Source organism: Danio rerio, chromosome 17 (genome assembly GCF_049306965.1).
Source record: "Danio rerio strain Tuebingen ecotype United States chromosome 17, GRCz12tu, whole genome shotgun sequence".
Taxonomy (NCBI): Eukaryota; Metazoa; Chordata; class Actinopteri; order Cypriniformes; family Danionidae; genus Danio; species Danio rerio.
Window position 1 is genome coordinate 26957440 of NC_133192.1, and position 23220 is coordinate 26980659.

The window sequence follows — 23220 nt, forward strand, 5'->3', positions numbered from 1 at the left end:
CAATCAGAGGGCGGAGAAGAGAGGACGTCATTGAGGTCAACACAAAGTGTCATGTCAGCCTCCAGTGCGGCGAGGCGTCCTGTGGAAGCGATGCTCGGCCTGTCCATTAGAGAGGTCTGTTTAAATCTATTCATCCAGCTTAAATGTTGCTAAGAATTAAACTTTATAAACAGTCACCGTGCTGATTCTTGGCGTTGTGCGCTGTAAACCCTTTCAAAAATGACCAATAGCCAAGTGTTGCAAAGCTAACCAGCAAACCATTCTGCCTGTTTTCAGCAGGGTGTTATTATTTTTCATTTTGTTTATCCGACAAAAGTTTGGAAAGATTAAGATTTGTTCTTGTGTTTTATTCATTTGCTGCATTTGTTTGTTTATAACCAACACATCTTCAGTTTAAAATAACAGTATTCTATGTAAACAATTTGTAATTTGTTCCTGTAATTCATTTTTTTTATTTAGAATTTCTTATTTGAAATCATACAGAAATGTTAATGGTGCCCCCGAATTTCTTGAACATTAAATTATTATTAATGCTTATTTATATTGATTATATTAATAATGATAATATAAAAATGCTAAATTATTATTAAAAAAGGTTACTGCTTCATATGTATGTGGTAACAGGATACATGTTACATGTTAGGATTTATTTTATGCATAGTTTAAAATGAAAGCCTTTGTTTGTACCATCACTGATTGCTTTGATTAATAAATGTATCAAAATTAAGGATAATTCTTTTCAATATTGATAATCAGAAATGATGTCAGCTGAGCATGAATTCTTATTTCTCAAAAAGCCCATGTTTCTGCTTGCTATAGGTGTCTCAGGCACTGAGGGATGGGAAGGTCTCTGCCACTGAACTCTGCAGAAAATGCATCAACCAAATACAACGAACGCGTTACCTGAATGCTTATATAACCATTGCAGAGGAGACGGCCATGGAGCAAGCAGAGAGAGCAGATAAAAGGCTCCGCACAGGTGAGTTTGTGCCACATAAAATGTAAGTCTATTTATTTTTTAATCATAATTTCCATGTACTTCATGTTTTTTTTAAAGGTAAAACACTTGGTCCTCTAGACGGCATTCCTTTCTCTGTAAAAGACAACTTCTGCACAGAGAACATCAAGACCACCTGTGCTTCAAACATGCTTAAAGGTCAGCTTAAGTACGCTAAAGTACAATATATTTACTGTCTTTGTCACAAAATGGTTGTGACATGTTTGATTCCCATTATCTGTTTGGATTGGTAGGTTATGTTCCTCCATTCAGTGCTACAGTTGTGCAGAAGCTGTTGGATCAAGGAGCAGTTCTTGTTGGAAAAACTAATTTAGACGAATTTGCAATGGGGTAAGTAAACTGTTTTTTTTTTAACAAAAAATGATGCCTTTATTCATCAAGGATTAAACATTTATCAGGATTCAACACAAAAAACTCCTAAAATGTATACATATACATTTTACAAATCTAAGCTAACCATTTTCTACATTAATAATAATTTTATGTTCTTTTATGCATTCGGCATATAAGCCTTCATCCAAAGTGACTTTTGTGAAAGTTTTTTCCTTTCTTGGGATTTTCTATACTATTTGAGAAACAAGAAGGCTAATAATTATTTAATTAATATATATATATATATATGGAATAATGATCACAGAAAATTCAGCTTTTCTATCACATGAATAAATTAAATTTTAAATATAATAAAATACAAAAAAGCTACTAAATCATAATAATATTTCCTTTTTTACTCAATTTATTTATTTTAATAAAAGTGTTGGTGATAAAGATTTTAATCATTGTGCATTAAAAATTTACACCAAGCACCAAACATAAAAATAAGAACTAAAGAGCTAAACCTCATAAATAGACTAAAGAGATATGCCTCATAAAAATGTCTTAATGATGTCAAGTAAATTATTTTTTATATATATTTTCAGACATGAGTTTCTTTGCAAGTGTTACTGACAATTTCCTCTTTGTCTTTCAAGAGCTGGAAGTACAGATGGGGCTTTTGGTCCAGTTCGTAATCCATGGAGTTATGCAGCCCCTTACCGTGAACAGAGTGCAGAAGATCCAGATTCAGACTGGACAATAACAGGAGGAAGTTCAGGAGGCAGTGCAGCAGCAGTGGCATCTCTCAGCAGCTTCCTGTGAGTCTATAACATGGTCTTAAAAAATCTTAAAATGTCTTAAAACTCAAAAGCTAAGCTTTAAAAAAGCCTTAAAAAGTTTTAAATCGACTGAAATCTTGTATTGTAGATCTTAAATCTTTTTTACATGTCTTAATTTTCCTAAGTATATTCATAGGTATAGCTACTCAATCTGTCTATTAACACCCATACAATCACCAACAATCCCTCAATAAAACTTCTTTATTTTAAAATAACATTAAATTTCTTTCCTTACAGTAACACTTGCTTAAAATTTTCTTTATTTATTTACTGCTGAGGATACTGACCTGACCTGATTTTTATAATAATAAATAATTATTATTGTAGACTGAAGTAATTGATCGCTATGTTTTGTTTTAGTCTTGTTAAGGGTTTAGGATTTGTGAATGAATATATTTGAAAATTAATAAAAAATATTCAAACTAAATTATAATTATTTTATCAATAAATGTATTAAATTGTAATCATTTTTGATAGGACAAGTGAAAATCTTATCTAACTGGGATATTTAAAAAATCCATAGCATTTAGCTTTGTCCGAGTCTAAAATTACATACATAATGGTCTTAAAAATGTCTTGTCTTGTTAAAAAAGTATTATATTTAACTTGGTAAAACCTGTAAAAACCTACTATAAACATCAGAAACATTTATTAGAGAAAGTACTGCTTGTGTCTACACACTGTATAATTGAGTAGGTGCTCTCGAGTTACTACAAAGGAACAGTTGTACGTTTGAAATTATAGATGCATTCATTTATTCATTTTCTTTTTGGCTAAGTCTCTTTAATAATCTGGGGCCGCCTGAAATAATATGTCATATAAATAATTTAGTATATTTATATTGTGAACAGATGTTGATAAAAACGTATTGCTTATTTTGTGACACTATAATTGAGCAAAGTGCATTTATTTAAAAATGTAAAGAAATATATTTAGTTTTCATATGCACAATATGAGTTATGTATTTAAAAACACTTTACTACACAAAGTCTCAGACAATTGGTATACACACAACTATGGGGGAAAAATAAAAAAATAAAGCCATTATTTACTTACACTTCAATTGTTTTAAAACTGTGTGTCTTTCTATTTAACACAAAAGAAGATATTTTGAAGAAACCTGGAAACCCGTAACCATTGATTTCCATTGTATTTGTTTCCTTCTATGGTTACTGGTTTTCAGCATTCTTAAAAGTATCTTTTTTATGCTCATCAGAATAAACTCATAATGGTTTGGAACCACTTGAGAGAGAATAAATATTAAGGAAATTTTCAATGATCAACAAACTGTCCCTTTAAGAGATCACATGACCATTGTCTGTAACTCTGGATTTACTGTATTTTATTAGGTACGATTTGATAAAAAATGTAATATTTGTTTTATTCTATAAAGGTCTGATCATATCCAATTCGCATTTTCTTGTTTTCCAGTAAAAATATTGTCATTTAGAGATTTATTTGTTTAGTTTTTATCAGAAAATGACGATTAAAATAGCAAATGTTTTCTCTTGTTTTGATCAAAAATCAGGATTTTCCACCAAATATGAATTTCTTAAAACATATAAAAATTGTAACCGTTGAAATTATGTTGTGTGAAATGTCTAAAAGCATACCATCCTTTCTGTTGTTATTTAAAAATGCTCAAAAAAACAACAATTACATTTTACTCAAACTATAAATCAAACATTTTCAAGTGTTCTGTTAAATGTTTTCATATAGCTGCAAATCTTATATGTTGTTCACATGTTTTTCATTTAGAGCCTTAGGATCTGATACTGGAGGCTCCACGCGAAACCCTGGTTCTCTCTGTGGAGTGGTGGCTCTGAAACCCTCGTATGGCCTCCTGTCACGTCATGGCCTCATCCCTCTGGTTAACTCAATGGACGTGCCAGGAATCATGACCAGAAGTGTTCACGATGCCGCCACTGTTTTGAGTATGACAGTTGTTAATAATCAGCATATCGGATGCGTTGATTTAAAAATCAGTGGTTTATGTTTTTAACTTTTGTGTTTCAGGGATTCTCCAGGGACGAGATGAGAGGGACTCAACAACTGTCCAGGCACCAAACACTCCACCCAGCCTTCCTGAACATTTTGACATGAGAAAGATATGTGTTGGCATACCAAAGGTAAAGCTGCATTCAGATCATCTACTGTGTGACAACAGATTGATGACGGGGACTCAAGCAAACATTGGTTTTAGGCCTGCACAAGCTATTTCTCTGTATAAAAGTACATATATATTTACTTGTGAAGCAAAATGAAATGTCTTTATTACAAGATATTTGTTAAAATATATCTTAATGTTTAAAATTTACTCTACTGCAAAGTGCCTTAAAAGATGTTCAACTGGAGAATAAATTGTTTCATTTATAAAATCATGTCATGTTATATTCACTGGCAATCTAAAATAAATAAATAATTTATTTGTAATTTTATATATATATATATATATATATATATATATATATATATATATTTATATTTATATATATATATATATATATATATATTTATATTTATATATATATATATATATATATATATATATATATATATATATATATATATATATATATATATATATATAAATATAAATATATATATATATATATATATATATATATATATATATATATATATATATATATATATATATATTTATATTTATGGCCATTATACAGTTTTACTTTTTAATACAGTAATAATAATTTTACCAAAATAAGCTTAATTGATTTAAATATACCAAACAATGGGCATAAATATTAGCAAATACGGTCAAAAGCTATTTTGATTAGACTTTATTTTGATGATCCTTATGGCCCCAACACATTTTGTTGACTAAAAGTTGCATTGCAACTACATGCCAGTTAAATCTTATTTGAGTATTAGTAGACTGTCTGCTTAATATCTGCTGATACTGCTCCTTCAACAGACATTTAACTGACTATAAGAAGCTTTGCAAGTACATGTCAAATTAAATTAACTTAAATTCCACAACATGTGTTAAAGGAACCATCAAAATAAAGGTATACCGCTATTTTTTCAGATTTTCAGGTGAAACATGGCCTATACCTGTCATTGTAAACTTGAATAGAGTTTATATTGTAATAGAGTTTCTGTGATGTAGGAATATCATGCTCCTGGTCTATCAGAGGACACTTTGGCCCAGTGGAGTAGAGTGGCAGACATATTTGAAAATGCGGGTGCTAGGGTAAAAGAGGTGTCTTTACCACACACCCCATACTCCATCGTCTGTTACCACGTCCTGTGCTGCTGTGAGGTGGCATCCAACATGGCACGCTTTGATGGGCTTGAATACGGTACTTGCACCTAAACATTTTCTAAAGTATTCCATAACAATCACCCCTATATAATATGTTTATGGGATAGTTTACCCAAAAATAAAAATTCTCCCATCATTTACTCACTCTTGACTCGTTTCAAAGCAGTTTGATATTTTGAAGAATTGTTGAAAACATGTTACCATTGACATCCACACTTTTTTAACAGTTTAAAAACATCTTCTTTATTTTCAACAGAACAAAAACTCAAACTGCTTTGGAACACGTGAAAGGGGAGTAATTGATGGGAGAATTAGGTGAACTTAATCCAAGGCCAACACACTGCAGGTTAATAGGGAACAAAAATTAATATTTATTAACATACAGTACATCCACAGTTAATTGATTAAAAAATTAATTTAAGAATTCAAAATAATTTTTGCATTGCAGGTTTTCTAAAATGTTCTGTTTAAATACCCAAATGAGGCATTATTTAATTAAATATCCTCATTTACGTAGATTTTCTGCTAAAAAATCTAATCATAGGATTGTCAGGTTTACAATAAATGTTTAGTTTTTATGAAAATTCATAAATCAGCCAAATTAATGGTAAAAATAAAAAACACAAAAAACAAACAAACACTTAAACGTATATTTTGGATCACTATACTGAAAAAAACACTTTATGAGAAGTCAAAAATCCCTAAAGGTGCATGACAAAACATTTTGTCATGCTTTAGGACAGGGGTCGCCAATCTCTGTCCTGAAGGGCTGGTTGGCCTGTAGGGTTTAGCTCCAACTAGCCTCAACACACCTGCCTGGGTATGTCAAGTATACCTAGGATGGCCTTGATCAGCTTGTTCAGGTGTGTTTAATTAGGGCTGGAGCTAAAATCTGCAGGACACCGGCCATCCAGGAACAAGTTTGGTGGCCCCTGCTTTAGGATGTTATTTGTGATGTAAAAAGCATAAAATATAATTTTAACATTATAATTTTAACATCTCTATATTAAGTAAATTAATAAATTAAGTTATTGAGTTTTAAAGCCTTTTAAAATGTCCTTTTTTGTCCTCAGGTCATCGCAGTGCGGTGGACAGCTCCACAGATGCCATGTACGCCACCACACGACATGAAGGTTTCAACAATGTTGTTCGCAGAAGAATTCTCTCAGGGAACTACTTCCTTCTGAAATCGTGAGAACCTCAAAAACAGAACTACTGTTGTCTCAGATCCGTTGAACACATTTTTAGCTTATTCATTGTGATTGTAGCAATCCTCACGCCACTTTCTTTAAAAATAAGCAGGTGTAAGTAAATTTAGCTTACAGATTGGCTTTAGATCTTCTACACTGATACAACATTACTATGAGTGTACTATAGTTATACTGTTCAAAAGTTTGGTGTTGGTAAGATTTTCTTATTTTAAGAAACTAATACATTTAAGCCGAGTTCAGACTGCATGATTTTAGCACTAATTTTGACTCGCTGACAGGTTTTGAAAAATTGCCGACAAATGCCTGAAATCAGTGGCAAATCGGAATAACAATCACACAGTATGAACGATCAAAGACGCAATCTGAGAGAATCGCACATGAGTCGCCAACACCTGTGAGATATTTAGCATGCTAAATATCTGGGCCTGTTGACGATTGCCATGTGAAATGTGTTCTGATTGAAAATAACACTGTGATTACCTACACCCAATGAGAGAGAAGCATTCACTGGTATGGATATCTGCAGGCCAGCGGGGTCTTGGGGAAAAGTTAAAAGCACTCACTTTCAGTTTATTTGGACCCTAGAAAGGGAGGAAAAACTTGTTTAAATTAGCAGGAGCACCCGTGTCTGTTTGATGCGCCATCTGAGCAATACCACAACCTGGTCAAAAAAGAAAAAAGGTTGGAGAGAAATTGCTAATTCTCTTCAACATCCAGGTGAGCAAAATAAGAACATTATCTACCCCACAGAAGCTTCTTTCTCATTATGTATTTAATATCAAAATATACATGCGTGACCTCGCATTGTTTCCATGTCACTTCTCACGCGTATTTGAATGTGAGACGTAGTTTTGGCAACGTTGTCAGAGATTCTTCCTATTTTAAAGTCATGCAGTGTAACGCCGATCCATCTTGCAGTGTAAACACAGCACCAACAGAACGCTACCCCAGATAGTCATGCAGTGCAATAACATCTGTGACATGACTACTTTGAAAATCAAAGATGCATTAGATGCATTAAATTGATCAAAATTATCGGTATTTTCACATTATTGCTTTATATATTAGCGATATATACATATATTTATTTAAACTTTCTTATCAAAGACTCCTCATAAGTAAATCACAGCTTTTGCATAACTATCAATCTGCACAACTGTTCTGTTTTCAATAATATTAATAATAATAACAACAACAATAATATTAATTATAATAACAATATTATTATTAATAATAATAATGATACAAAGATGAGCAGGTTTCATGAGCATCAAATCATTATATTAAACTTATTTCAGAAGGATCAGGTGACACTAAAGACTGAAAAAGTGTCATGTGAAAGTTCAACAAATTTAAAAGGAAATTTATTATTTATTATTTATAGTTATTTTTAAGTGTAGTAATATCTTACAGTATTCCTGCTGTCTCATATATTTTATTTTTTAGTCTGAAAATCAAATCTTGCCAACTCCAAACTATTGAACAGAAGTGTAATGTACAATAATTCTCAATGAACCTAACCCTACCTACCTGCAGAAGTTATTATATCATAACAACACGTAATCTGCATTTTACTCAAGCTATTGTGATGAGAAATTGCCTGCTAAAATGGCCATCATTTATATAGAGATTTTCGTATATACATTGAAAGGCAGTACACTGTAAACATATCTGTGAATTAGCCGTTTTTTTGTTTTTTCTGACTTTGTATGTTTTTATTTGCCATTTTTCTCATATTTATTTATGCTGTTCAATTGCATCATGGGACCCTGATCTGTCTTCCAACAACTGTTAACCTTGAAAAGTTTAAAAAAGTGACTTATTAACATTTTTATAAAGTGATGTATTGTCTGGGGTGGTGTTGTTTATTATGAAACAAAAACTCTGTAGTAAACTGCCAGTAAATTTTCTATTATTTTACAGACTGTATGTTATTTCTCATATGTTATATTATTTCATACTTCTAAAATGTTAAATAAAAGTCACTTTGTTAAACTGTAGAGTTGAATTTTCAACATTAAAAGTCGACAGAGCAGAGATCAAGGTCCCACAATGCAATTAACAATCATGAAAGAAAAACCCAAAATACATAAAATAAATGAACAGATATTCTTTACAGTGTACTATAAGGTTACTCTTTAAAAAAATAAAATAACATAAAACACTTTCAAAATTGTACCATGATGCATTATCTTTGACTTGCAAATCTTTTGATATCAGTCCAAACCTACTGCAATGTAGTGGGTTTTTATGCAGCTGTGTCTTGGTTTTCTGTCACTGTGGGTTTACAGATATCAGAGTTTCAAATCTCTCACAATCTTTCACTCTTTGTCTCTTTAGGAACTATGAGCGGTACTTTGTGAAGGCTCAACAAATGCGCCGCCTTATTGCTGAAGACTTTAAAAAAGTGTTTAGTTCTGGCATAGACGTTCTCCTCACCCCCACAACACTGAGCGATGCGGCACGTTACGCCGACTTCATAACAGAAGACAACCGAACACGCAGCGCTCAGGAGGATGTCTTCACACAGCCTGTCAACATGGCAGGTATGCACATGTGTAAATGCTACATAAAGGTGAATTACCACTGCTGAGCTCTGCACAGTCACAACAAACACGAAGGGCTGATGAGTTTTTAGCAGTTAGTAGAGAAAAAATAGTGATTGCCAACCTGGTTGATATTAAAATACCAGTTTGATTATAAACATGACAAGTAATATTCAAATTTTAATAATAATAATAAAAATATCTAAAAAATTTTGTTATTGGAAAAGCGTAAGGGGAATACTGTTCAGCATTAAGCCAAGAAATACAGTATGTAGCGGAAATTTAGTTTTAGTTTTTTTTTAAGCTTTAATTATGGGAGCAACAGCACTACGGTTTCCCCCACAGTCCAAAGACATGTGCTATAGGTTATTTAGATAAGCTAAATTCTCTGTAGTGCGCGAGTGTGAATGTAAAAGTGTATGGTTGTTTCCCTGTGTTGGGTTGCAGCTGGAAGGGCATCCGCTGCGCAAAACCAATGCTGGATAAGTTAATGGTTCATTCTGCTGTAGCGACCCCAGATTAATAAAGCCGAAAAGAAATGACTGAATGAATGAATGAATGACAACAACACTGTAAGCGCCACCTACTGTCAGAAAGATGTTTCATATATTAAGTCAGACTTTCTATAAAAACTGTTGACTGTTTAACCCTTTTGAAAGTAGATTGAGCTTTTTATGCACTATTGCAAATATTATATTAAAATCGTGCATTCAAAATAAAAAGTGACTTAATTTGAATGTAGTAAATATTAATAATATAACATGTTTTGTTTGACATGTCAACCAACCAACAGTTTTAAATCTGGCCTCCGTTGTTAATGTTATTATTTAAATTTTTATGAAGTTGTTATCATTTTTAAAAACAACTCATTTTAAATATGTGCCCTCAAACAATTCTATGTGCAGATGACTTTCTTCTTTCAGAAATACACAGTTGTAAAACCTGTAGTTGTACATTAGTAGTTTACATTTTATCCTGGCTGTAGCAATGGGTAGCGGCCCTTTTATTTGAAGCATCTAAAATGGTGTCTGCTGGATCTTAAATTTCAAAAGCTATATTTTAGGCCTTAAAAAGTCTTAAATTCACTGAAATATTGTCTTGAAATAAGTCATTCAAAAAATCATTTTAAACAGGTCTTAATTTTGCTGTGTCCTAGTAAAGCTACTCAATCAGGCCGACATCTATCCAATCAACAACAATACATCTCAATAAAACCTTATTCTTTATATTTACATTTGTTATTGCACAGAGATACAGTTCACAACATCTTAAGACATTTTTATAGAAAGTTACACATTAAATTTCCTAATCAGGAATGATTCTTCATCATAATAACGAGTCATTAGGGGAAAAAAATCCTTGGTGTTTAATCTTGTATAAGTCTAAAATTAAATTTTTAATGATCTTAAAAGAGTCTTAAAAAATCTTAAATTTGACTTGCTGAAACCTGCAGAAACCCTGTAAAAGCACATAAATCTGTTGTACAAATAACCCATATGTTTCCAGTGGTTTGATATGTTTTTGTAACAAAGAATTTCTAAATTATAAACCCAAATCTCTGGCTCGACTTATATGATCATGTAGTCCAGTTCAAACAAATATGGCTGTTGGAAATACATCTACTCTTACAGAACTTCTGCTACAAATGTATTATACTTCAATTCACAGGAAGTTGTCTAGAACATGCCAGCCAACAGAAGTCTGTGATTTTAAAATTTTTACTAAAAAAAATATTTTGTTGCAGAAACACGATCCACATCATAAGACGTGTGTTAACCCCTGTTTACATATGGGTTAGTGTTAGGACGAATTTGTGCACCTTTGGAAGCTTCAAAAAAGGGTCATTACCCAACACCATTATACAGCATGGAAAAGCCAAGATAAAATTAAAAACGACATCGATTGTGTTTGTCTGATAGAAGAAAGTCAGGAGGGCTTGAGGAAATTATGAGAAAATTTAAATGTTTGGGTGAACTACTTCTTTTAAGTGTTTTGAATGCTAAACTAGGGTTTTCTTGGTAAAAGAAATATGTGTCAATGCGTCTATGAAACAACAAAACACATCCGTCTGTCTTTGTGTGATATTTTTGTAAGCCAATAAGTCTATAAATCTGTAATTTTTTTTATTTATTGTCTTTCCCCCTTTAGGTTTGCCTGCCGTCACGGTCCCAACAGCACTCTCACAGCGAGGTCTTCCCATTGGCCTGCAGCTGATAGGACAGACACTACAAGACTGGAAATTGTTGACAATCGCCCACTGGATGGAGAAACAACTCCACTTCCCAATGATCCGATTCCACAGGGACTTAAATGAAAATGAAAGAGAGCAGAACAGATCCATCAGAGAAAGGACACACACAGTAGGATCATAACCAAAACCCAAAGACAGAACAGGTAAAATTCAGAGGAACTGAAAGGATTTCTGGGGTTAAATTTGATATCAAAGTTCAAACAATTAAATGTTATATGAGTTGCTATTGTCTGTATATATCTGTTCTTGGGTTCTATGATTCAAGGCTTATTTCCCAAAATACAAGTGACATTTATTATGCAGCGTTGGTGTATGTGGAGCCACTGAATTAAATGTATTACTGCAAATGTGTCAACAATGCAAAATTAACTGTGAAAAAAATATCACAATTTTAATTAAACTAATTGTTTGATATCTGATTGTGATCTTTAAAATGACTCGCTACAAACCAAACCAAATTTGCAAAAGCATGATCGTTTAGGGAGGTAAAATATTCTTCATTTACAGTACAGGCAGAGCACGTACAGTACAGGCCAGCCCGCAGCAAGTAACTTGTAGTCTTCAAGAATGGTTGTAGTTTTCCAACTAAACTGCATCCCCATTGTGCACCATTTGCACTGCAGCACAGCAACAAACCACACTGGAGCAAAGTTTAACCACATTCTCTGCACGCATCCTGTTTCCAACGAATACAAATACCTTTTTTCTCTGCAAGAGCTTCAGTTAAGTACAGAATGTGACACAAATGAATAAAGTGATTTATAGATTCACATGTGCATAATGGATTTAGCAAAAGAACAGAATCCAAAGTTAACCTTTAAAAATAATGCAGAATAAAGGGACTGATCACCCAAAAAGGAGAAATTGCTCACTATTTATTCTACCTCAAGGAATTCCAAACCTTCATCAGTTTCTTTATTCTGTTGAACACATGTATCCAACTTTCTTCAAAATATCTTCTTTTGTGATCAACAGAAAAAAAGTCAAGGTTTGGAGCAAGTGAATGATGAGTAAATAATGACAGAATTTTCAGTTTTATGTGAACTGTCCCTTTAAGATTTACACTATCATGAAAAACTGAGGGTGCAAATGTTTTTTCTGTAATGGCAAAAGTGAGCTTTTAGCACCTTTACTTCAGTGAGAGTCACATGATATTTCAGAAATCATTTTGATTGGTTATTTAATGCTCAAGAAACATTTGCATAATTATTAGAATCAGAATCAGTCTTATTGCCAAGTGTGCTTACACACAAAAAGAACTTGTTACATTTATGTAGCGCTTTTTCTGCACACTCGAAGCGCTTTTACACATTTTGGGGAATCTTCTCACCCACCATGAGAAGCGACAACACGAAAATAAATATGAGAAAATAGAACCCTGCACAGGCCTTAAATCTAAGCCCTGGCCTGAGATGCACAGCTCTGCCCTTTTTTAACAACTCAACAAATATTTTTGGCCGAGTCCGACTCGAAGCTTGTCTTTTTATCCTGACAAACAGCTTATACTGTTACAGCCATTAAAATGGACCAGATTTGTATTTAATAGAAAGTTTTATCCAAATAATTTAGAGAAATGTTTGGAGGTTTTTGTTTTTTAATGTGAGTTTTAGTTTTTTAAGTGAAATTGAGATGCAAGCAGTATGTGGTCCAGTTTACTCAACTTATAAGTTGTGCATTGTGCGTAACCAGTTGGCCCGTCTTTTAAAGTTGTCACTATTTGAAAAGTTGACCAAAGGTTTGCCTTTCCTCTAGTGTTTTCATAGTTTTGATTTTGCCATAGGCAATTTTTCCCTTTATGTTCTCCATTGCACATTGCTGGAAGTCTCCATACGTAAGGCATTACTGGCGCCTACGGACTGCATGCATTAGATCTCATTAAACTTTTTTAAAACTTTTTTTTGAAAGCAGGCCTGAAGCCAGATTTGCGTGCTAGCTATGATGTGAAAATGAGCCTGAAGCCCAGCCCAAGGGGCATAAAAAAAGTCAGACCCCGATGGGCTCGGGCTCAAATGCAGGCTAGGAGAAAATATGACAAACATTAAACAGAGATGCAATTAGACAAAAGATCTTTGGATGATGAATTTTATGTACAGAGTGGTTCTAAATATACAAGTTATAAGGAGCTACTGTGTACAAATGAGTATAAAAAAAGTATTGTATTGTATGTTGTTTTAAGGTGCTGCTGTGTACAAGTGCATATGAGAAAGTATTGCACGTTTATTGCACAGTAGGAGAATATTTAACTGTTCATGAGGTAGATGGCCTGAGGAAAGAAACTTTTCCTGTGTCTGGCTGTTTTTGTGCTCGGTGATCTGTAGCGCAGACCAGACAGTAACAGTTCAAGCAGGAAGTGTGCTGGGTGTGGGGTATTTTTGTTGCTGTATTTTTTATCAATTTTATAAATTGAGAAGAGAAGATGCATATATCATGAATCCATTTAACTCTTTTATTCAGCTTTTATTTTCAGATGAAATGCTGCTATCTAAAGTAGTTATACACTTCATAAGTTGCCAGGATAAAACATAACCACATGCCTTGGGTCTGGTTTATGGTAATTTTTCAGAGATCAGACCATGAACACTGTTTTTTTGTATATGCACAGCTTGTACATGGCTATAATTTATTTACTAAATTGGCAAGTAATTACTCTGCCTTTTGCTGCTTCTACTTAAAAAAAAAAGTTGTGTGTAGTTTAGAAAAAAAAGAGGTGCTAATGAAATAAAGATCTTTCTCTGAGATGCGCTTTTGCCAAGATGACAAGTACATTATAGTAGTTCTTCAGTCATTAGCCCTTGTAGACTCGGCTCTTTATTTCATTACAGATGATTGTGATTTTTTTTTCAGCAGCACTGCAGGAAGCGGTTGTATCTAATTTAGTCAGTGATGCAGAGCTCATTTCCTTCACTTACCAAAATACACTGGCCATCTATGACCAATCATTGTCGTAAGTGTGAATGTGTGAAAACAAACAACACATTTCACATCATCTTTCACACAACATGGTGTTTTTAAGCATGTGTGTACATGCCATAGTTACTTTTCAGCAATACAGATAACTGTTAGGGTGATGTGCTGATATCCTGTTTTTTTTTCAGATTATATATATATATATATATATATATATATATATATATATATATATATATATATATATATATATATATATATATATATATATATTTAATCATTTATTTATTTCAAGAGTTCACACTTAGCTGATGATTAATTATAAAGCTTTTTTGGCATGCTGTCTCCCTCCCGTTTGCAAGGCGAGAGGGGAGTTTGATGTCATGACAAGCTAATGAACAGATAGTGATTGCTCTTAAGAAAGAACTACTTACGGTGCATGTCTATGGTGCAGATTTGGATTAGTCGATTAACTTAAGTTGCATGTTTTTGGATGTTGAAAGGAAACTGGGGGATCCAGGGGGAACTCACGTGAGCACGGGAAGAACGTGTAAACTCCACACAGAAACGTCATCTGGCTTGGTAACAGTGCTAACCATTGGACCCATCTATGAAAGGAGAAGTAGGGGTAGAAGAGGGGGATTCTTTAAATGAAGATGGCCGCTATATTGAACTTAGGATATTTATAGTGGTTTAGAAATCATTGGTAAATCATAAATTGGATAATGCGGGACCAGCCGCAAACTATCATAAGCACGTGATCCTCTTGAAATTAGTTTATAAATAAACTTCACAAATATCATCCAATCACAATTCACTATCAATTAACTTTGCAGTTTGTAATGATTAGATCCAATGGCAATGTCCAGAGATCAAGTTGGACACAAAGGTGCTTTTAATATTAATTTATTCATTTTCTTGTCTGCTTAGTCCCTTTAATAATCCGGGGTCGCCACAGCGGAATGAACCACCAACTTATCCAGCAAGTTTATACGCAGCGGATGCCCTTCCAGCCGCAACCCATCTCTGGGAAAATCCACACACACATTCACACACACACTCATAGACTACGTACAATTTAGCTTACCTAATTCACCTGTACCGCATGTCTTTGGGCTGTGGGGGAAACCAGAGCACCCGGAGGAAACCCACGCGAACGCAGGGAGAACATGCAAACTCCACACAGAAACGCCAACTGAGCCAAGGCTCGAACCAGCGACCTTTTTGCTGTGAGGCCTTTTAATATTATTTATAACACAAAAAGACATGAATTGACATCAAACGCTTCATGTAATCACATAATCAATGCTTCAGCCACAGAAATATGTTAGTAAAACAGCTTTGTTAAGTTAAAAGTTAGCAAGACTAACTCCTAACAGCTAAATATACTGAATGCATTTTTTAACCTCTTGTGCAAAAGTAAATCCCTTAAAAATATTTTCATATCTTAAAACCTGATCTGTGGAAACACTCCTCTCTCTCTAAAAAGTAAAAAACAAATCTCCCTTACTTTAGCATTTATTTCTCTAACTGCACTTACAGTGCCTTTGTATAATTAGCACTTCTTGTGTGTACTGTCTCTTGCTGAATCGCTAAATGCCTCTTAAATTGTAAGTTGCTTTAAACATAAGCATCTGCTAAAAGTAAATGTAAAAAGATTTTATGACAGAGTAAATTAATAACAATATTATTCAGTTTAATTCAAGCTTATTTGTATATTGCGTCTCACAATAACTATTATCATTTATTTATTATCATGCGTGGATAAATGTATGTGTGACGGTGTCCCGTATTCTGGCCAATCCTAATCTATAATCTGCTGTCAGTTGTGTAGTGATGAAATGGCCTGCATTCAACAATTTAGAAGGCTTTCTTTTGGTCAAATCCTGATCTTGCACCTTTAGGTTAAATTACTGTTTACCGGGATGCCATTGACATGTGAACATGATGTCCTATGTGAACACTGGTGAATGTTATTGAAGCAAAGCTACTACATCTACAGTTGGTGTGTGTTGTGCGGTCTGGCTCAAAATGGCTGCCATAGCGTGATCCAGGTGGATGCTGCACACTGGTGGTAGATGAGGAGATTCCCCCCTTTGTGAAAAGCGCTTTGAGTGCCCAGAAAAGCGCTAGATAAATGTAAGGATTTATTATTATTATTATTATTATTATTATTATTAATATTACGAAAGTGCTATAAAGATCAAATTCATTTTTCTCAACTGAAATGTTTTGTTTTAGATGGGTGTACCATTGTTGCGATTAAACAATTGCACGATCCTTTCAATATTTAACTACTGGCTGATTTTAGTTCCAGTAAGAAAGTGTGTTATGATGTTTTAGCAAACATGCTCAAAACAGAACCCGAAGTGAATTCAGTTTTAGTAATATCTTTAGACTTATCAGCTCATCATGTGTTGTTCTGTTTCAGTAGAACTGCTGATGATCACATCCTTCTTTATATAGGTTCATCAATTATTGAAAACGCTACAACAGGTGTTACCCAGAGTAAACTGCACACACAGCCCACACATACTTAAGTCCCTTATTAGAAACATCTGCTTTTTTACAAAAAATTTATGCTTTAAATGTAGCATTTTTTAGCATGGTCGGACATAGGTTATCTTGTCAAGTAAAGATCAAAATATTTTAGGATACATTTAGCACAGACCTTATTTTACTCATAAAGGGTAAGCAAAAGGTTAGCAAGTGTTTGTTTAAATAGTTTTAACCACATTGTTAAAACCAAAGCAGCACTCTGCCTCATTTGGTATTCTCCACCAAAACCACCAATGATAGAGACATACAGTTGAAATCAGAATTATCAAACCCCTTTGAATATTTTTTCTTTTTTAAATATTTGCCAATTGATGTTTAACAGATCAAGGAAATTTTCACATTATGTCTGGTGAAACAAAATTTTGTCTGGAGAAGGCAGTTTTACATTTTTAAAAAACATTTTAAGGCCAAAATTATTAGCCACTTTAAGCTATAGATATTTTTCAGTAGTCTGCAGAACAAACATTGTTATACAATAACTTGCCTAATTCCCCTAACCTGTCTAGTTAGCCTCATTAACCTAGTTAAGCCTTTAAATGTCACTTTAAGATGTGTAGAAGTGTCTTAAAATATCTAGGAAAATATTATTTACTGTCATCATGGCAAAGATAAAAGAAATCAGTTATTAGCATTGAGTTATCAAAACTATTCTGACCTCACTCACTTCTGACTGATGAAGCTGAAATTTCATCTTTAAAATCACTGGAATAAATGATTAAATTAAATGTTAAGCTACTTTTGAACAGTTATTTTATAGTTCAATAACATTTTACAATTTTATAGTTCGTACTGTATTTTTTATTAAATAAATGCAGCCTTCATAAGCAGGAAAAGCTTATTTTAAAATCCTACTTACCCCAAACTTTTGACCGGTAAAGTGTATTATACATATAGACATATATATAGAAATTGGCACTTTGGAGTTAGAAGTCTTTTTAGAAGTTAGAAGTAGATTGATGAAGAAAGTGTGTGGCAACACTCAGTATTACAAGACACTTTTGATGGCTCTTGACGGATGGTTTCAGTCTACAGAAACAGCGTTTGCTTTTCTGTAGACATAAAGAACAGACAGAAAGAAGGAAGGTGACTGGCACTTCCTGCTCTGAGGTGCACAGGGGGGTGAAGCAGCTGCTCTCTGATCAGGGACAAAACACCCGTATTGTTCTGGTTACGTGTGAAGAGCTTTTCAGAACATGCTTACATCATTTGCTTTGAACACACACAATGTAAAAAGATCATTTTCCCTTAAAATAATAATGATGATGTGATAATAATAGATTAACATTTGTACCTTTTCTCTTTAAATGTGTCATTCTGTGACAATTGATATTATTTATTATACAAGGACCTATAAGATAAACATCATCAATGTAACCTGTTTCTGTTATCAGGCAATGGGTATTACATGAATTTGGTTTATTTGTACTTTAGTATCTATCTGTAAAGCAGCAGAATCTGCGAGTTCAATCTAGAAGTGTTGTTATTATTTTGTAGACATTTTATATTATGCCATGTAGTCTATTTAGATTTGGTGTGTTTTTATCATCATTATAAGTTTATGTTTTGTAATTACTTTTGTATATTTTTTTCTTATTTTGTTGCTTGTTAATGTTATTTTCCCATTGTCTAATTTACATATTATTATTTAGCTATATTTCATTTATTAGACTTGTTATAGTTCTAGATAAAAGTATCAACACTTGTTGTGTTTGGATGAAGTTTATGTTAAAGTTCTAGTAATTTAGTTGTGCTTTTTATTATTATTCTTTGCTTTCTTTTTATGTATGTCAGTAGTTTACATTTGTATATTAATTTGTATTTTAATTTAACAGTGCTTGGCATAATTGAGCACACCTCAATTTAAAAATGAATATTTTGATCCATTTCTCAGTAAATATAGGCAATGTTTTTTTATGCATTTAAAAAAAAAACAGATTTATTAAACATATTTATTAAAGTCACATTTTAGTCACCAAACATATTTACTGTAGAAATTGAAAGATAATACAATTAATTTCAAGCAATATATATATATATATATATATATATATATATATATATATATATATATATATATATATATATATATCCTACAAAAGTTTTAGTATTTTTTTGTTTCTCTTAAATTTTTCTCTAACATATAAATTTGGCTAGTTTTTAGACCATTATCGTAAATTATTTTGTTAGATAAGCTCCAGATTTGTCTTTAGTACTGACTAATTAAATGTATATGCAAACATATAATATATATACTATTTATATATATATATATATATATATATATATATATATATATATATATATATATATATATATATATATATATATATATATATATATATACTATTATATACTATAATAGTATATATATATAATATATAATATATATATATAATATATATACTATATATATATATATATAATATATATACTATTATATATATATATATATATATATATATATATATATATATATATATATATATATACTATTATATATATATATATATATATATATATATATATATATATATATATATATATATATATATATACATATATATATATATATATATATATATATATATATACATACATATATATATATATATACATACATATATATATATATATATATATATATATATATATACATATACATATACATATATATATATATATATATATATATATATATATATATATATGTATATATATATATATATATATGTATATATATATATATATAGCTTCCTATTAAACATGAATTTAATTTTATCTATTCTTCTTTCTCTATTTCAAGTAACAAAAACACATTTAGTTTTTATTTATTTTTTAGTATTATTTTGTCTGCCATAATGACCCTGAACACTGAAATGTGATCAAAAAGTCACGACAAGCCTATGCTACGCAAGATTCAACTTGCTGTTTTAAATCAGTGTACATTGACATGACCAAAACTAATTTAATTCAACTTAAACATTTATTATTTTTAACTGTGAATTAGGTAATTTATTGATTTTACTATCTTTTAATAATCATTTGGGGTCAAACACACTGCAAATGATTCCACATTGTCACCTGTTTATGAGCAGCACAGGTATGATGTTTTCAGTGGCCTGATTAGGTTTTGGCCCCTATACTGTATGTCAAGGAACATTAACATACGCCAAGGTACTCGGAGAGAATAAAGACTCGTTTATTGATCAAACATCTCAGGTAGGCTGTCTTGAAAATGTTGATAGAGAGGTCTACTGTCATCTCAGAAGGGATGACTGCACGTCCTTGACCTCATATGAAATGACAAATGTCATGTTTCTCACCGTCGCACTTAAAATAGTTGAAGCTAGTTCCCTGTTTTGGGTTTTGGCAAAGGTAATCAGTGATCTTGAGAGTTCTCATATAGCGGATATTCATTTAGAAAGATACAACACATATATTCTTATATTTACACAAAAACTATTTGATATAATAAACTAAGAGAGGAGTGCTGAATATTCTATGCATGACATAAGGAGTTCCACATTACAGTTTATTCAGTGCACCAAATGATTTAAGCTATCAAAGCTTTTTAAAGCCTACAAGCAAATAGCCAGATGTGACAAACAATTGGGTGAAAATGGCACACCGTATTTTATATTTTTTTCCTTGAATTATGCTTTGCAAAATTTAAAAAGAACACATGCACACACATACAAGGAACACGTGTGAGCACTGCGTTAATGATTTTCTGAATAAAATATTTTCCTCTGAATTCCTTTGAAACTTGCAGCTTTATTCAATATGTTGACATCATTTCTACTGAAATGTGAAGTCATGGTGAGGCATTTTATGCAGCTCCTCCCCCTTTTTTTTTTTTTTTTTTTTAATTTCCAATAGCAGCATTATAAATGCTATAAAGCATAGCATTCTGTGATACATTCAAGTGAATCTAATACATTATTTTTGGTTCTGTGGCGCCACCGCACATGATCGCACTTTGTTTGCAATTACTTCAGGTATTATTTTATTATTTTCAGCATCTTATTGTCAGTTATTCCTGGATTAGGCCTATATAATCCAAAAATAAAAAGTATTGACATTTATCCTTAAAGTCAAATTAAGTTGATTCCTTAGCTATCGATTTGTTTCTGTCTTTAGTTTATGTTTATGCATTTTATTGTCATTAGTAGTTCATGCAAAACTTTGCGCAAGGATTTAAATATGCTTGATGCTATGACTGCATATTTACTGTCATTCAGTTTTATTTGACAGACTTAACCTATTCAATGTTAGCTGAAATAATACACACTCACCCATTTCCTTCCTCTGAACATGTGTGCCAAAAGCAACGACTGTTTGATTTTACAGGATTTTACAGGATTTTACAGAAATGATACAGTAAAATAGCGATCCAGTGTACTACAAGAAAACAAGTAAATAAAACACTCAGCATTTCCCTCGTGTTTTGCATGTGTTTTAAATGATTCTTTTTGTTGTATTCTAGGGTTTCACGAAATGTCTGTAAACGTCACAGAAAATAAGAAAACAATTAGTATATCTTTTTCAGTTATTATTAGGACTATTGTTTTACAGTTTTTGCTTTCCTGCTGCATGTTTGAAAAAATAACTGTATATGCATGTGAATAAAATAGGACACTCAAACATATACAATCATCCACTTTAATTGTGCATATACACATATTCTTAATCATTATAATTACAATCAAGCCAAAAATATTGTATAACTGAATTATCATGTTTAATTTTGAACAAGGAAATTACAGCTGATGGGTATTTTCAAAAATGGGGCAAGAGTCCATCTGTGTGGCTTTGTTGGGTGTTGTCCTTTTAAAGCCGTTTTTTTTTTTTTTCCAGAAATATTTATATTAACAAATAAACAAAATCTTTTTCTAATTTGAATTGCTGTGGCATCTTGCTTTCTTTATGTGTCTTCCAGAACTGTGGAAAATCTCTCTCTTCATGTGACTGGCTGTCCGTCTTTCTGGGTTACATCAAAACACTCTCCAGCCAGTTCAGTGCATGAAGCTGAGGGTGGCAGCTGGAATCAGTAAACACAGCATGGTGGGCAACACATCCAGTCCTGCAGCATCGGTGGCCCCCGCAGTGTTGGTATTGGTGTTGTTTGTCGGTTGCGAGGCTGGTTTTTGCTCACCATCTTTTGCTGAGCCTTTGTCCTACACAAAATCAGAATAAACAGGCAGATCATTCTAATGTCCACTATTGTGAAAAATGTGCAGTTGTATACCCTAAAGGACATCTGGCTTTTATAAAGTAATAAAAAAAAATTTTTCATTTGTTCTTTTGTTTTGTTTTAGGTAACCCGCCTTTTTCATATGCAATGTGAAATCAGCTTAAAGTTATTTAAAGTTGAATTAAAGTTATTTTGATAGAAGGTGCCTTAAAATGCACTTTATTGTTATTACATTTGTAATTCTTTATGATGCTTTATCAGTTATTCACCCAAATATGTCCTCACCATTTACTCACACTAAAACCATTATGATTTTTTATCTGTTGAGCCCAAAACTAAATGTTCTGAAGAATGTTGGAAACCTGCAGCCATTGATGTCCATAGTCGGAAAAATATTATTAAAAGGAAGATAATGGCTGTTTTTCTCAACATTCTTCAGTATATCTTCTTTTGTGTTCAACTGAAAAAAGAAATTGATTTGGAACAAGTGGTGGATGAGTGATTAATGGCCGAATTTTCAGTTTTGGTGAACTAGCCTAGAGTCCATTTTAACAAATGACCCAAACTTCTAATTACTTGGTTTAAAAGAACTGGAGGCAATAATTTGTTTGCATTCACATTCAGGTAATAAGGAAAATATCAAAGTTTCTTAAATACGAATAAAAAAAAAATCAAAGATTAATGAGTTTGAAAATAACACTGCCTACCTCTGAGGTTGAAAAGGGTAAGGTTAAAAGCAGCATCCCGAGGCACAATGTCAAAATTTGATTCATTTTCATGGTGGTCTCTTGTCAAGATGTTTTCAGTGGGGCAGAAAATGTGTAGTCGATGTTGGGTGACGGGCGGGAGTTTTATTCTAACTGACTGATGTGTGACGTGTTAAACACCAGCCCACTGCTTTAGGAAGTGCATCATTCTCTCCGTCTAGGGCAGATCTCAAAATAAAGCTTGTCAAATACACTATGCTACTCTTTCCCACTCCAAAAAACTCAGTTACTCTTTTAAAAATGTATTGGCATCAGTGCTTCTTTGAAGAACCTTTAACTTAAGTGGAGTCTTTCCATTTCAAGAAGGATTCTTTAGGTTATTAAATT

The 23220-nt window shown here is 32.4% G+C and overlaps 1 protein-coding gene and 1 long non-coding RNA gene across 3 annotated transcripts; one reads left to right on the plus strand and one right to left on the minus strand.

Annotated features, from left to right (window-relative positions):
- Positions 1 to 43: 43 nt before the first annotated feature.
- On the plus strand, positions 44 to 22235 carry qrsl1 (glutaminyl-tRNA amidotransferase subunit QRSL1). Of its 2 annotated transcripts, XM_073926985.1 has the most exons (12): positions 44 to 114; positions 820 to 979; positions 1058 to 1156; positions 1252 to 1348; positions 1990 to 2151; positions 3931 to 4106; positions 4189 to 4301; positions 5303 to 5495; positions 6532 to 6649; positions 9010 to 9215; positions 11364 to 11609; positions 21872 to 22235. In XM_073926985.1, the coding sequence occupies exons 1-11, from the start codon at positions 52 to 54 to the stop codon at positions 11585 to 11587; spliced, it is 1611 nt and encodes a 536-aa protein (XP_073783086.1). In that variant the 5' UTR covers positions 44 to 51; the 3' UTR covers positions 11588 to 11609; positions 21872 to 22235.
- Positions 21585 to 22953, minus strand: si:ch211-214p16.1. The gene is given in 2 exon segments (NR_110414.1): positions 21585 to 22109; positions 22834 to 22953. It is a non-coding gene; the product is annotated as a si:ch211-214p16.1 (long non-coding RNA).
- Positions 22954 to 23220: the final 267 nt, after the last annotated feature.

Excerpts from the sequence above, each read along its gene's own strand:
- qrsl1 (XM_073926985.1), top strand. The coding sequence starts at position 52 with ATGTCAGCCTCCAGTGCGGCGAGGCGTCCTGTGGAAGCGATGCTCGGC. Across the intron at positions 1,349-1,989 it reads TTAGACGAATTTGCAATGGG|AGCTGGAAGTACAGATGGGG; the intron begins GTAAGTAAACTG and ends TTGTCTTTCAAG. Across the intron at positions 5,496-6,531 it reads CTTTGATGGGCTTGAATACG|GTCATCGCAGTGCGGTGGAC; the intron begins GTACTTGCACCT and ends TTTTGTCCTCAG.